Here is a 16,361-nt window from a genome sequence, read left to right on the forward strand (position 1 = left end):
TTATATATATTTATATATTCTTTTTACAATTAAAAACACCATGGATCTGACAGACTATTTGGTTTCTTTTTGTCTAAGTAGAAGTGTTTCTCTCATTTTTAAATAAATGTACGTAAATATGTTTTCTCTTTTTCCCCATACTGCAAATTGGCGAGGCAGCCACTCCAAATGTTTGCACATATCCATAAAGTATGCATACAACACCAGATTCTCCAAAACAAATTATGTTTTTTTTCTTTTTTTTTCTTCTTTTTTTTTTTTTATCCACCCGTTTGCATCTCATCCCACAGGACGCCGAAAGTGTCTGCGTTCAAGAATTCAAAACACCAGAAGTTTGTCAAACGACATCGAATGAGGCCAGGAGGTCAAGGTCCCTGGGTCCTGTCCTTTCATTGGCCCCGCTGGCTCAAGTCTCTCTGCGATAGGTTGGGGCTGAGCAACTGAGTCTCCGTGAGTCCGTTGGAGCAACCCAGACCTCCGGCTCCTCCTCCTCCTCCGCCTCCTCCTCCTCCATGAGGGCTCAAGAAGCAGACAGTTTCTCTGGCTTCCACGCGCGCTGCCACCGAGCCGCCACTGCCCCCCGGGTTCACACCGGCGTCTTCCCGCTTCCTGTGGGCCAAGGCCAGAGCCCTGAGGTGCTCCTGGGCCTCCTCCAGCAACGTGGTCACCTCGTCCCGCTTCTGGAGGCAGGAGGAAGACGCGCGGCGCTCACTCCTCCCCGCTCGCACTTCCTTACAGGGAGCGGATCCCAGCGCCGCCACCACCGGGCTGACGCTGGTTTGCATACAGGAGATGTCATTGTCGTGCGGGTGACAGTGGACCGACGGGATGATGGGGATGGAACAGGAGCGGAACGGGGGAGGAGGAGCGCAGCAGGAGGAGGAGGAGTAGGAGTGGCCGTGTCTCCTCAGGCTGCGGACGGAGGGAGCCTGCTGCTGCTGCAGCTCCTCCACAGGGCCGCCCCACCTGGCCAGGGGGCTGCAGCCCTCTGCAGACACAGCAGGCCGCATGTGGAGGAAGGCATCCTGTCTGGGGTCACTGCCTGCAGGCCTCTCGTTGCCCTGCATCTGGTACCTGTGTACTCAGACAGGAGAGAGAGAGAGATAGAGAGAGAGAGAGAGAGAGAGAGAGAGGGAGAAAAGATGGATTTACGCTGTGGAACTCACTCAACTTCACCTTGAATGCCGGCCACTTCGCTCTTACTCTGGGGTGGGAAATACCAAAATGGCGGCCGTGGTGTGAAATCTGTGAAATTATGGTCAACAGTTTTCAGGTGGCTACTACACACAGGACAAATCTCCTTAGGGATGGCACTCTTCTCTCTGTCTGGCCCTGCTCAGAACAGTTTCCCATGCGCACAAACGTGCATGGGAGTGCACGTTTAGCATTGTAGTTGATATTTAAATTGTAGCCTAATATTCATTCTGAGTGAGAGAGAGTAGTGTAGTGTTACAAAATCAAAAGCGTTGTTAAAATGTTTCACCATCTACAAAGGCATGTCAGTGTAGGGCCCGCGGCACTTAAAAAGAACCATGCAGAAAATATATTTTATTTCGTTTTGAACATGTGTGCGTGTGTTTAAAGCCACCAGGCCGCTTCATAGTAAGGCAGTAGTTTAGGGACATCCAATATTGATTTGTTCATCTCTCTCTCCATTTCCCTCTGCCTCAAAAAACGACCATGCTGTCTTCCTCCTGTGTGTTATCTACCCCTCCATCTAGCGGCGTTTCAGAGGCTTGTTTCATTATCTTTGTGTAATAATTCATAATCCTCTAAAAGGGATAGCTTGCACACTGAGCATCAACATTCAACTTTGAGTCTTCTGCCGATAATACGACGACATTCACACTTTTAAGTTTCCCTCAAGATTGGCTGGAGGACAGTATGGGGTATAGGGAGGGTGTTGTACAGTATTTCAAAAGTGCAAACACAGTCATATTCTTTAGTTGCTGTGGTATTGCCGGTGTTGTTTCTTTGGTGAGAACCTCTCCAAAAAGCGGCATTTGAGACTTTAGCACAGTACAAAGGGACGATCCCCACGTGGGCTAGATAAGAGAGGATGATGTCAGGGCCCTAATGCCCCGAGATAACATTCAACAGACAAATCTCTCTTTTGATGTTGCCAAATACAATGGGAACGCAAGAATCTATACAATAGAGTTCAAACACACGCCCTGGAGCAGAGCGTGAGCAGCGGGAAAGGCATTACACACACATGTATTTTGGATCGGCTGTTGCTGTGAATGGCAGGCATTTATCCATGAATTATTTATCTATCGCGACTGCTCAAGCATGAATAATTCCGAGTGAAATCAAGACAGTTTCCCCACATGTCTTTTTAAAATATATCCCACCACTAACGTCCCTGTGCAGTTGTGTGTGAAGACTACTTATGCCTTAGGTCCTTCACAGGGAAACATGGCATAAAAGTAACAACGTGACTATTAATTTACACACGCTATCTATCTGCAATCTTGTCTGCCATATAAGCCACTGTGCTGGTCTATGAAAGTGATGGCAAAGCACGCACGCACACAAATAGACAGACACACAGACACACACACAATGTGTACTGCATATATTCAACCTCAGCAGTCTGATTTTGAGAGAGAGAGAGACAGAGAGAGAGAGAGAGAGAGAGAGGAATAGGTAAAGGGGGAGGAGGTGACATGCTTATCTAAAAGATGCTGGTAGGAGAGAAATAGACAAAAGCGTTCCACCTCTCTGTCGGTCGCTTTGCAGACAGGTTTATCTTAAAATAGCAGCAACAACACAGGACATTCTGTCTCCCCGGCAGACATTCTGGGGAGATAAGGCCAGGGTTCTTCTTAACAGGTGCACTGTGAGAAGGAGCTACTGTAATACTGTCATATGCTAGTATATGCACCCTCATGGTCTGACTCTCCACCTCTGTCTTTTCACTTCTCCATTCTTGCCGGCTAAATTGAAATGTATTCACAGCGCTTCCTCTCTCCGTCTCTCTCTGTCCATCTGACTGGCAGTGACCCACGCCTCTCTGTTCTGGCTTCTGTCCGACTCTCGGTTTCCCTTCACAGCTTAACGTCTCCATGGCAACCCGAGACCCCCTTTTACAGTATCAGCGCACGGCAGCGCTCTCTTTAGTCAGCTCGTCGAGTCTGGCTGTCTGTCTGTCCGTCTTTCAGCCTCCACCATGCATTTTGCACGGCCACCTCTTGTCGCACGGGTACAGGTGTACTATACAGTGAGTGGATGGAAGTCCAGTTCTCCGTCTGTCCCTCTATCTTTCTGTTCTCATTCATTTTCATGTGCATTTTAACCCTGGTTCTCCATTTGCTCGACTCTCTTCCTGCCTGTCCGTTCCTATCATAGTGTGGTATGTCTTTCTAAAATGCAGTGGTGGAAAGTTAATATACTACTGTGCATATGGGGTATTTTCTTTTACTCTACTGGAGTATTTACTATTTTCGATAATTTAGCTTCAACCCTATTACATCTCAGATGCATATATATATTACGGCATATAGTACTTTTTCTCCTATTTAAAAACTTTAGCTACTAGTTACTTTGTAGATTTTGATTACAATTACAAAACATACATTAACCACTTCAGCCCTGTCTATACTTTGGCTATTTGAAAAATAGCCGATCCGTCGCTTTGCGACGTGTTGAGAGCTTGTGATACGCAATTTTCAAAGGATTTCAATACATTTGGAAACTTGTGAAATGGGACCTTCTGCACAACGATGAGTAATTTTTTTTTTTTTTTACTTTTCGTACTTTAAGAATATTTTAATGCCAACATTTTTGAATACCAAACTTGAACTATTTGCACAATATAGGCCAGGAGTATGGATACTTTTAAAGTCCAAAATACGACTACTTCTTCCATCACTGCTAAAATGTGGTTTGTCCTGTATGTAGGTCATGTGGAGCTTATCTTCAGATGGGGCCACTGGGTCTCTTATGTCTGGCGTGCTGCTATAGCTTGTACAGGTAAATACAGCAATGGCGCTCCGAAAAACTGGGTCAAGCCACATAGCCTCAGTAAATTAAATACACTTTCTGTTGATCAGTGGCGTCTCGTCGCCTCCCTCTCTTGGTAGCTACGGACAGAACACTGTCTAACGTTATATGTCTGACTCCATTATTGTGGCTTCTCCCATGACAGAAAGAAAACGTCACTAATGTCGACCTGGAGCCACAATTCCAAATAGACATTCTGAAGAAAGGTTAGTTTATACTCGGTCGTGCGATGGTGATTAGTAGTCAGTCATGTCATGAGCCAGGCGCTAATCAGCGCACATGGCACACACGCCATGCGTCAGACCCTGAAGAAAACTGATTTCTGAGGGGGCACCTTACAGTAACTCAACTCAGAGTGAGTGAATCCAGCTCGGCATTGGCGATGTCTCTCTGCTCTATGCCCTCTCTTACCAAGCTCTCTCCACAGTTCTATACAAATAAAATACAATCTTCAATAAGCTTTGGGAGGCTGGTTTTTTATTACAGGTGCTGGTGCTAGGCAGAATTGTGAACAAAATGATCAGCAAACTGGCTAGACAATCTCCTTAGTCCTTAGTGAGATGACAAGAGCTTCAAGCTAATTAGTAGTTAATCACATTGGCTGGCTCAAAACCTGTGAAATAAGACTTTATTTCACAAATAAGACTTTATTACAAATAAGACTTTATTTCACAGGTCCCCCCCCCCCCCCGGCCCGGCTTCCACGGGCCAATTGTCTTAAAAAGTATATCTTTTCTAAATGAAAGACTTTGATATTTCCAATGTTGAAATGAAATCCGGAGCTTTGACAGCAGCATACAGTCCTGCATTTCTTAGATGCATGGGCACTTACTCAATATGGACATATGTATACACAGTTCAAATACTCAGTGTGAGTCCTGTGTATAATTAACCAAAGGGACCCTTACACTTACACTCTAGCCTGCTATTTTTTGACCACATTGCGCGTGTTTAAAGCAACCAGGCCGCTTCATAGTAAGGCAGTAGTTTAGGGACATCCAATATTGATTTGTTCATCTCTCTCTCCATTTCCCTCTGCCTCAAAATAGCAGACCTAATAGCAGACCAATAAGCAGACCAAAATAGCAGACCTACAAGCTCGTAGCGCGCCACCCGTAAGAACGACTGACATAGAAACATAGCTTTTTCAGAAAACTGTCAGGATGTACAGGTAGAAGACATTTTTAAAGAATCTGATCTCAGGCCTGTAGAAATGGGTTAAAAAAAACATTCGTTACAATGTCCCAAAGATATAATGTCCTCACCCCTGTGCTTCAATGTCCTTTTCACACGACTCCACTTCCTGGAGATGTTGGTAGGCGGGACCAGAACATTTTGACGTTCCAATCGGATTCAGCCTTCCTCTGGTAATGGGAGGAGTTCTGCGAGGAGCTGAGCAATGAGCTGGCCGAGTTCTCTGGTCTGGGCTGTTGGACAAGGAGCTACTTCTGAGGGGGGGGGGGGAAACAAAACAGAAAAGCAACGGCAATCATAAGACATTGTTTGTGTGGGACTGGCAGACATTGTTTGCGTGGGACTTGCTCAAGATTGTAGTCATTTTGTGTGATGGTTGTAATGACAACAATCTTAAAAATAAAAGAATACAAGGAAATAAGGCCCATTATAGTAACACAAAAGTAGTTGACTGGAGCACATATTTCCCCAGCCGTAGAATCATGATTTTGAACCCATTTTATGTTGACACCGTTCGACCACTATCTATTATACAGTCTCTCTAAGGGACATAAAGTACAGTAGGATGCCCTTATCATGGCCAGCTACTGTACGTTTAGGCACTTTGATGCCAATGAACCAGGAATCCATGTATCTGGTAAAAATGTAATATGATCGTCTACATTCTTCAATGCATTCATACTTGAACTTATGTCTTTATAATGTATTATTATTATTATAAATCATCACACGTATCATTAGTTCTTATAACAATAATTATGCAATATAATAAGCATGCGGATGTCACCATTTGTGCTATAGAGTTAATCAAGAGCTTCATTTTTCCGAAAACAGCAGTCCCTTAGCTATGATGTCTGTGAGCCACAATGTCTGTTTGGAACACAATGTCACTTTGGTTAGCTAACAACAACATCCGAAGGCCAGCTTAAGATGCAATTACAAATAAATAAACCCTGATCACCCACTGAGCATGTCACTTCTTGTGACAAGGGCAAATGTCTGCCAGCTAAAACCAGTAAGTAGTGAAGTAGACCCCCTTGAGTAAGGCCCTGAATTACAGTAGCTAACGGTAGTAGTGGTACTTCGTAAGGTCTCTCAATGCAAAGCCCTTTTGAAGTTACACAAAGGCTTTTTTGCCGTGACATTTTGGCTGCATGCTTGCTTGCAAAGAATATCATTTAGAGAGCATGGATAGTGTTATATAATCTGATCGCCCATGGCTGTGTACTTGTACGTGAGACACAGTGTACTTGATATGTATTGTGTACTGCCTGAACTGTAGCATACTGTCCCGATCTGGTGGTGGTGGTGGTGGTGAGGACCCAAATGCAGGACAGCCAGGCAGGAGCATATCAAAACCCATGGTTGGGTATTTTATAAAACAGGTGAACAGAACAGAAATCACAAATGCAGAGTGACACTAAACAATGAACCGACAAGGAACTGGGGAACAAGACTAAATATACACAGGAGGGCCGATTACACATGAGAAACACATGGGGAAGACATGAACATATAAAACAACTATAGAACAAGAACATAGACATGCAACAGGTAGATAAACAGACCATAGAATCAAAACAAGTGGAACATAACATAGAAAAACAACATCTAGATGAGCAAAGTCTGAGACCGTGACATATAGTTATAGGCTATACGAGAGACATCTCAGACAGCTCAAGGTCAGCCTTTGCTGCAGTTAGCGGTTATTATGTCTGATATCTTGTGGTCACGTCAGTTGGGATTCAGCACTATTATAATGTTCCTGTGTGTGGAGACCTGTGCTCCGAGGAGCACTTTTTCTAGTTTGATCTCCGTCTCATCTCTTCCATGTACAGTGTAAGAGATAGGTGTAGTGTTTATAGCTCCAATTATAATTACTATCATTCTTCCGTGAATCAACAATTAACTTTGGCTGCACCATAACATGGCTAATTCAATTCCTCTCTTCAATGCGTCCCAGCTGATTATGAGGAGGGACACTGAGGTTGCTATATTGCTATAATAATCACCAGCACTCTGTATCTCTTGTCTCTACAGAATGTAGAGACAAGAGATACACTGGCTGTGTACACCGACAATTACACTTGCCTGTGGGAACTTGTGGTTGTTTATGCACGTTTATGTCTGCGTTAGTACAGTGTACAGTTACATTCCACCTTTGGAAAGATAACCCTTGCAAGAAAAGAGATGAGAAACATCCTCCCTTGTAAGACTTTTGATGCTGCTCACGTCGACTACAAGGGTGGGGTTAAGGGTGAATTATGAATGTGTCCGATGAAAGGTCCTCCCATATACAGCATAAGACATTGTTCATTGTGTGTGTGTGTGTGTGTGTGTGTGTGTGTGTGTGTGTGTGTGTGTGTGTGTGTGTGTGTGTGTGTGTGTGTGTGTGTGTGTGTGTGTGTGTGTAGGCGTGCGTCTGCATTCCTGCCTTACCTGTAATGTTTTGCTGGGCCTTTGGAGGTGTTGATCGTGGTGTTGTTAACATTGCAGTGAGCGCAGCTGGATTCACAGAGAGCGCCCTCACGAGACTGGGAGGGCCGCTTACAGTACTATAAGAATGAAAAGCAAACAAACAGAAACATTAAGTAAACAAACAAACAACACTACTATACAGCAATCACTGCACTAGAGGACATTGGTTCTCACAACAGAGGATTAGGCAGACAGTTAAAAAATAAATAAAAGAAAAATCAGACTGTACTGTGTGTGTGTGTGTGTGTGTGTGTGTGTGTGTGTGTGTGTGTGTGTGTGTGTGTGTGTGTGTGCGTGTGTGCGCGCGCAGCGGTGGTAATCGTGCAGTGGTGGTAATCGGTGGTACAAATCTAGTGTGAGTGTATTCAAGACATGAAACTTATCAATACTTGGGGCATAAATGTAATGTTGCAAGTCACTGGGAAGAGCAAGTCAGAGAGCTGTATGATGACTACTCTGTCAGACTGGACTTGATCGACTCCTCCCCCCTCCCTATCCGAATGAAATTGCAGGCAATCAGAGAATCGGCACTCGCCAAAAAATCTATCTATTATATAAATGGATATTCTCGAATATCCATTTGCCACAGAACACCCTTACAGAACTGAATAACAAGGCAGTAGTGCGCTTGGTGAGGGGCTGGTTCTCACTCCACCCGTGCCATACTGTTTCAGCCCATCAGGGATGGTGGTCTGGGTGTACCGAATAATGAATGGGTTTACACCGCCACCAGAACCAGTCACCTTATAAATATGCTCAACAGCGACGACCCCACGGTCAGGGAAATGGCTCGCGAGTCACTCACTCAACACATGCGGCGACGTAAAGTACCACCACGCGCTGGAGAACGAGACGCAGTTCCTTGGATTCAAGACTAAGGTGAATGGTAAATTGGACATTAAAGCCTCTGGATTCGGTGTGCGGTCCGACTGGATGGATCTTAATGATCTATGCCAGCGATCAGGATTACAGTTAAAGTGGGCGGCGCCTGATACAACAACTGCTGCGCTCAACAACAGCATCATCATAGATCTGCGTGTCCGTGCATGTGCGACCTCAATCAAATCCGCGACCGCAAGAGCCAACATTCTAGGAATGAAGCGATCAGAAAGTGCACAACACTGGACTGCAGGGAAAACTGGCTATTCTTCCCTTTGCAAACCACTCATTATCACACTCTGTACTGTCAAATAACACCATAGGTGAGGACATTCTTATTTTCACTATTAAAGCCCGTTTACAGGTGTTGCCGACCAAGTTCAACTTGGCAACCTGGCTGGTACCAGCACACGACCCACACTGCATCCTACATCCAGTACCACATGACAAAGAAACAGTCGCACACATCTTAAATGGTTGCAGCCACTATAAAGGACTGTACATTGCCAGACATGACCGTCTGGTGGACCTGGTCTCAGACAAGATCAGAGGAGTACAGGACAGGACAACAAGAATGTATAAACACAGCACTGTAAAAAATAGACTGGTTTGATCACAATGACACGCATGTCAATTCACTACAAGATATTCCAAATACCCCAGATATTGTGTTCATCAGTGAAATTAGAAAAACTGTCACTATATTTGAAATAGGCTGCCCATTTGATTTGTATATGGACACTTGTTTTACATCCAAACTTATGAAATATCAGATTCTGGTGGAACGTATTATGGCCTTGGGATATAACTGTCAACTTATTGTCCTTGTATTTGGAAGTCTGGGCCATGTCCATAAACTTGTGCTCAGGGGTCTGCAATTGGGTGGATTGCAAAAGACAAATGCAAAAAAGCTGGCTAAATACTGTTCTGTCTCTCTGTGTTCCCTCTGTGTGTTAACCATGTGCAGCAGTTATATCTGGTTGGATCATATAATGTATAACCTAATTCTGATCAGTGTTTGGGTCTATTGTATTACGCCTCTTGTGCAGATCCAAATAAAAATAATTCAAATGTGTGTGTGTGTGTGTGTGTGTGTGTGTGTGTGTGTGTGTGTGTGTGTGTGTGTGTGTGTGTGTGTGTGTGTGTGTGTGTGTGTGTGTGTGTGTGTGTTAGGCTGCGCAACAGTGACACTTGCTATTTCCGTGCTCAGACGGTCCCAGCCCAGGGACAGTGGTTTCACCACTAAAAAAACAAACATAACATAAGTTTAAAATTGGGTTGCTTATATGTACTGTAAGATAGACGTTACACTTTAGAGAGATAACATATTAATAGATTCATTGCGAGATGAATGAACATGCTTTGATCCTTTTTAAATCACTAGGCACCGAGACCAAGGAGCCTAAGTCGGAAAGTTGGGAATGCATGCCCCGCCCGGTTATGCAACACCCGTTTCTTGACTGCTGCTCAAAAGTCACCCAGCTGTGCCTGATGGAGACGACAGCACATGTGTAGTCAAACTATGCATAGACATACAACTCCAGCTCCTATAATCTGCTATAGCCTGGCGCAGCCACACTTCACCCGCCCCTATTGCATGTATGCATTATGCCCCGAGGCGAGCGAGGTGGTATATTAGTATCGCAAACGCGAGGCTAATAATCTGCTTAGCACGTCTACTAAATGGAAGTTTAGTTCAACCAGAAGAGGGTGCTGTTGTTCCACAAAGTATTACCAAGAAAAACAACATGGACTAAAATAAGATCTAAACTGTACATTAAGTTGTCAATTAACTGTACTTTGACAAACTCAACATCCGAAGTTGAATCACTCATGGTACACATTTCTAGCAGTTTTTCAGGATTCATTTGGTTTTTTGTTATATCTTGTTTTTTGACCATATCCTCTTTTTTATTTAATCTTTTTACCATGTCCTCATTCAGAGCTCCGACAGCCGCAGTGAAAGAAATCTTTCTGAGCCTTGAGGCACCTCCACGGTTCTCCGTTTCGCATCGCCACAAACAGTCCATTACTAGGATGATGTTTGACCTTCATGAAGCACCTCCTCAAGCACCTGCTGTTGCATATGCCCTGCAGGTAGACAATGGAGAACTCACTATGGTGCACTCGGCCGACCTTCCAACCTCCCACAGACCTCGTAGGTCTTTCCATGAAGTCGCTCTGGATTAAGAGCGTCTGCTAAATGCCTAAATTGTAAATTGTAAATTGTATAGAGATGAAAAGCTCTTTCCATGACCCATACATTATAGAGATGGCATGACAGGATGCTGTGGGTTGTAGCAGAGCAGAAAGATGTTACCTTCAGCTGTAACACATTGAACTTCCTCAGCTGCCTGAGGTGGGAAAGGTCACAGGTGTTGCGCCCACTTTCCTTGCTTTCTTTGCCAGTTGCCATATCATGCACTGTATCATAGGCTATACTGTATAATTATGTTTTGTTATTCCATTTCCATGAAGCGTAAGAGTTCGTTTTTCGCTGATTATCAGAGCATTTGGAGACTACTGTACCACCGGTGTGAAGAAAATACAGTATAACACATTTGCACATTTGCCCTACAGTGTGGCCATTAATAACTTGAACCTGATTAGAAGCCAAATAGAGTTAAATGGGTCTCTATTGCAATCTACTCCGCCTACTGTACCTCCACACCATCACGCTGGAGTGTGGAGGAATGCTGCCGGCGGCTTCATACAGTACAGGCCAATGAGCGATCTGCCCTCTTCTTAATTGGCTACTTCATCCATGCGCAAAAAATGCATTAATTGTTGACTGCTGACGCAACCCTACTGAGCCTTCACCTAATCTGATAAGATTATTACAGAGGCATAAATTAAATTGAAATGGCTTCACTGGGGTGCACTGTGGAAGCAGCCTGCGGTGGAACAGGAATGCATTGCATACCGTTGTGAATTGGCTCACAGCCGTTACTTGCCACGTAGCGTCCCTGCTCTCCGTTTCTCTCTACTGGATCAAGCTAGGTAGAAATAGCATGAAATTAATTAAAACGATAAGCTTTTCCCCGACGTGAATTTTATCACAGAGAGATTTAAAAAAAAAAAAGATCAACGGTTAAGCGAATGCACCTTTGCTAGTCAATGTGCTATGCATATCTCACCAAATAATTCACTGATAGTTGAATCAAATGGTCACTTCCTTTATGCTAGAAGGACACATCAAAAAATGGCTAAAATGGTGATGGTTTTTAGGGAACAGTGTAAATCCATGTGAAACAACAGCCAACACTAACTGGCCAGTCATTAAGCTAATCTCTGTGGGTGACTGAGTGAGACACAATCACACTGTCAGCACACTGTCAGGAAGTTCAGACAGACAGTACAATATCTACAAACAAAAAATGGCGTAAAAGTTTGTATGAGTTGCCTAAAAGTTTAGCCTGTACGCTCATCCTGTTGTTCACATAAAATCATTCAGCTTTCTATCCCTTAATGCGAGGTAATTCTTATTATTTGGGCACTTAGGGAAAATACTGACATTGGCACCCAAGTAACAAAATTGAAAATGCTGTTTATAATTTAGGATCAAAATAAATAAATAAATAAAAACGGGTGCAGAAACTCTAACTATTCACTGTGCACCTGAGCAACGATAAATCACTTGGTGCGTTCTTTTCAGAAAGAAATAAAGAAATCAAAGGGCTATAGCTGTGCTCTTTATAGAAAAAAGGTTTTAAGCCGACATTGACGGAATGTAACAAACTATTCATTACTAGAAGACACATCTAGGGTTTGCTGATCCGAGTCATGCCCGGCATGCTCACATACAGTATGAACCTATTGGTTGGATTGACGGTTGTTGTGGACAACTGTATACTGTATATGGATCCCAAAGAAAGAAGGGGGGTGCGTGTGGACGCCTCCTGGGGCTTCTACTAAAAGTGTTTATGTCATGCCACACTCTGCTTGGAATCGGCCTGTATATTGCCAATCATGCCCAATTAAAAATGACTCCAACCACATCTGAGGGGACAGACGGATGAGAGTCACTGGCCCGACTACCATGCTCTCAACAAAATCACAGGCTATGCAAGCCCAAAGGGTGAAAGCAGTTGACGTGCTAAGCTTCACTGATTTTTCTGGCTGAAATTCAATCAGTATTGTAATCAGTTTGAGCAGTGCCCTACAATTTGGCATCTTTGGAAAACAACACAGCAAGTAGCAGCAGCATCATGCGCACGCGTGCGTGCGCGCACACACACACGCACACGCACACACACACACACACACACACGTTGTTTTTCACGTGTCTCAAGTTGCTGTGGTTGACTCCCCCAAAGCAACATGAAACAGTAGTCTCATTAGCATGTTAAAAGATAATAGCTAAGGTAATAGCTGTCCGACAGAGAGATATGAGACAGACAGACAGACAGACAGACAGACAGACAGACAGACAGACAGACAGACAGACAGACAGACAGACAGACAGACAGACAGACAGACAGACAGACAGACAGACAGACAGACAATCACGAATGTCACTGTTACTGATAAAGTTACACCATTTGGTTAGCCGGTTCACTGGTTGGCCTAACAACAAACGTCAAAAGTCAATCACAAGCATAACATTAAAGAAGAGAATCCAGGCACTCTGTTCCAAAAAGTTGAAAAGTATCTTGCCACTAATTAATACATTAATGTATGAGTTCCAATCTGGTTTCAGAACATCCCACTCCACTGACACATGCCTCCTCTATTTGAGCGACCACATCAAACACGAGGTGGATGCTGGCAAATACTGCGGCATGGTCATGCTGGACCTCCAAAAAGGCTTTTGACACCGTGAACCACTCCATACTGGTTAACAAGCTAAAAGCTATTGGTTTTTATAGCACATCAGTGAGCTGGATGCAATCCTACCTGGAGGGGAGAGAACAGATGGTGGAGGTGAACGGAACACTGTCCCCCCCCCCCTCCCAGTGAGCTGTGGCGTTCCACAAGGAAGCATACTAGGGCCTTTACTATTCCTAATATATGTAAACGACATGTCATCAGCTTGTGACTGCAACTTGTTCCTGTTCGCAGATGACTCAGCACTGCTGGTCTCGGACAGGAACAAACTGCAGGTTGAAAAGACCCTCAGCTGACAATATTATCACACAAAAACATGAAATTGCCTACCTAGGTTCCATCCTGGAGGGCAATCTTTCCGGTGATGAAATGGCCACCAACGTAATCAAAAAAGTCAATCAAAGAACAAGATTCCTTTACAGGATCTCCTCACTGGTCAACAAAAACACTTGGCCTCACCCTCCGAACCCACCTCACCCCTGCCCACTTTAACAGGCTGGGATGGCTTAGGGTCGACGACAGAGTACAGCATCTTGCAATGGGTCTGGTCCAAAAGATTCGATACACCACCAAGATACCCATGTACCTGTCTAAATACTTCCTTAATGTAAACGAAGTCCACACCCACAACACCAGAGGGAGTGCAACAAACCATGTACAACCCAGATTCGGCACAAACAAGGGACTAAATGAATGTGGAACACCAAAATGTGGAACGCCCTACCAGCAGTCATGTGAATCCCTTGACTGCTCTCAATAAACCCCGCAGCTATGTCGAGTCCGCCTACAGGAAATACGTAAGCTGCGACCATGAGACCCGTTTATGAATTCGTCTATTGGTGGGATCAGTGGTGTGGCCGCTGACACCATTGTGACAGCACACCTCGCTCTACGCTGCTCTGGGACTAGAGGAGAGGACTAGTGTTGAGTGGATGCATGCTGCAGCTCCACTCCACTGTCATGGATGAGAGTGGATCAAAGGTTGGCTTGTAGCCTTGCGACATTTCTGTTTAATATACAGTATATCATTCTGGTAAACCTACACATACAGATACAGCCCACCAATACTAGACATAGCTATGCCACCAGACACTCCAACCTTTAATACCTAGAACGAATGCACTTAAGAGAACGGTAATGTATAGAGCACATTGGAATGAGTCCCCGCCACATAATAAACATAAGAGAATAAATCAAGCTTTAAAAAGAAATTGACGGCAGCGGAGATCAGGAAAGAAATCATGTTTAGTTAGCTTGCCGAGTGTTTGATTTCAATTATTAGTAATAGGATATACAATGTCTAGTTCATAATTTGTTTGTAATTTACTGATTGTAATATAATATAATTTCTAGAAGATATGAAGACTGAATCTTCAATTATTTTAGTTTTGTTTTGTTTTTAACTACGTACTGTACAGTATGTAATGGCATAATTTGATTGTATTAATTAGATTTTACGAGTGTTTGGACCCCAGGAAGAGTATACTATTGGGGACCTGTAATAAATAATAAACCATCCAGTAGGAGGACCACAATGGAAACCAGTCCCCAGGACTTTTTGTGTTATCCTTTCAGCCTTAATGTCTGAGTCTGACTGTAACGATGTGCCGTTTACCTTTCGGACTAATCAAGTATTCAATCAATCAAAATGTGGCCTACTACCACAGAGCTTGTGGGTTCAAATCCACGTGGTGCATCCGGCTTTGTCGAGAGACTATACGAACACAACTGGCCGTGTTTGGGCAGGGAGGGTGACAATTGTCACTGTATGTAGTCCTTCAGGCTTCGGCAGCACCTGACATGAAGGAGTGTTGGGCGGGAGGAGTATAGGACAAAGGCTCAAAAAGATAAACAGCAACAGTGACAGACACACAATGTGGTGGCATATAACGTCTAAATTGGGGAGGAAAAGAGGTGAAAAGAAAAGAAAGAAATGTGTTCAAGAAATGTACTTCCATGGCCTATACTGGCAGCGTGCAGAATAATTCTGAAGCTGATGGGTCCAGTCTCATATCCCGATATAGAGGGTGTGCGCATGCATATAGTGAATGGCAGATCGAGTGGAAAATCGAGTGGCAAAGTGAATTTAATGTTGTTTAAAGTCATTTCATGCGATGAAGTTTGGATGCATGGGCTGTCAAGGCCAGAAAGTAGTTTTTTGCCACTCGGTACGCATTCCTGCATAACTTCCTGGTATGATGATGATGTCACGTGCATACCCTCTATTGATATATCTATATAGCACCCAGCTGTGCCTACTGTACGACTTTGTTATGATATATTTGAACAGGGGAATGGTTCAGCTGCCAACCCCATCTATCACTTGTCAAACTCAATCAAGTTCCTGTTTAGCCTCCTACCCGCGTCCATGTTCAGACGGTTAATACTGCCCTCATTTCAAACTCGCAGTTCCAACCAGCACGCCCACAGTCCCACACAGACCCACACCCACACTAACCAGTGACAAGGCTTCTAGTGCAGTCAGTGACAGTGCGTGGCACAGAAAGCTGTTAGTAATATTCGAGTGACCCACTGAAGAGTGGGTTAGCACATTCACGAATACGTGGAAATGTGGAGGGGTGACAGTCAGACAGGGCCCACTGATTGAACGACACGTTGTTTTGCACTTGATTGAAAATACTGCCTGCCTACGTTTCTGCCATTTACATTTAGTAGGCATATATGCTGTGGGAGGCGCAGAGCGGGGCCTTACAGTACACATGGGTTACATACAGTAGTAGTATTGACTGTTCACTGTCACAATGCATGACTCACTGGGAAGGAAGCAGGTCAAAGTGCTGACAGTATCTCCAATGCACTTACTGTACGCAACGGGCTGTAGTAAATTGGTGATGGACATTTGTAGCACAGGCAGGACTATGCATATTATTGCCACGGTATAGGTCGCATTTACTATGAAAACCTGCATCTCCCATCCGTCACCCCACGCCATGGTCACGCCTCATGACATCACGCCT

The 16,361-nt window shown here is 44.2% G+C and overlaps 1 protein-coding gene across 1 annotated transcript in view; it reads right to left on the bottom strand.

Moving 5' to 3' along the window:
* Nucleotides 1-389: 389 nt before the first annotated feature.
* Nucleotides 390-16,361, bottom strand: part of nrg3a (neuregulin 3a) — a gene marked incomplete at both ends in the record, with an annotated part of 467,076 nt that continues 451,104 nt past the window's right edge. The window contains 3 exons of the mRNA XM_080782991.1: nt 390-1,074; nt 5,271-5,453; nt 7,639-7,754. Of these exons, the coding sequence (XP_080639117.1) occupies nt 390-1,074; nt 5,271-5,453; nt 7,639-7,754 (984 nt within the window). The remainder of the gene's footprint in view (nt 1,075-5,270; nt 5,454-7,638; nt 7,755-16,361) is intronic.

Source organism: Protomyctophum bolini (genome assembly GCF_963924005.1).
Source record: "Protomyctophum bolini genome assembly, chromosome: 14".
Classification (NCBI taxonomy): Eukaryota; Metazoa; Chordata; class Actinopteri; order Myctophiformes; family Myctophidae; genus Protomyctophum; species Protomyctophum bolini.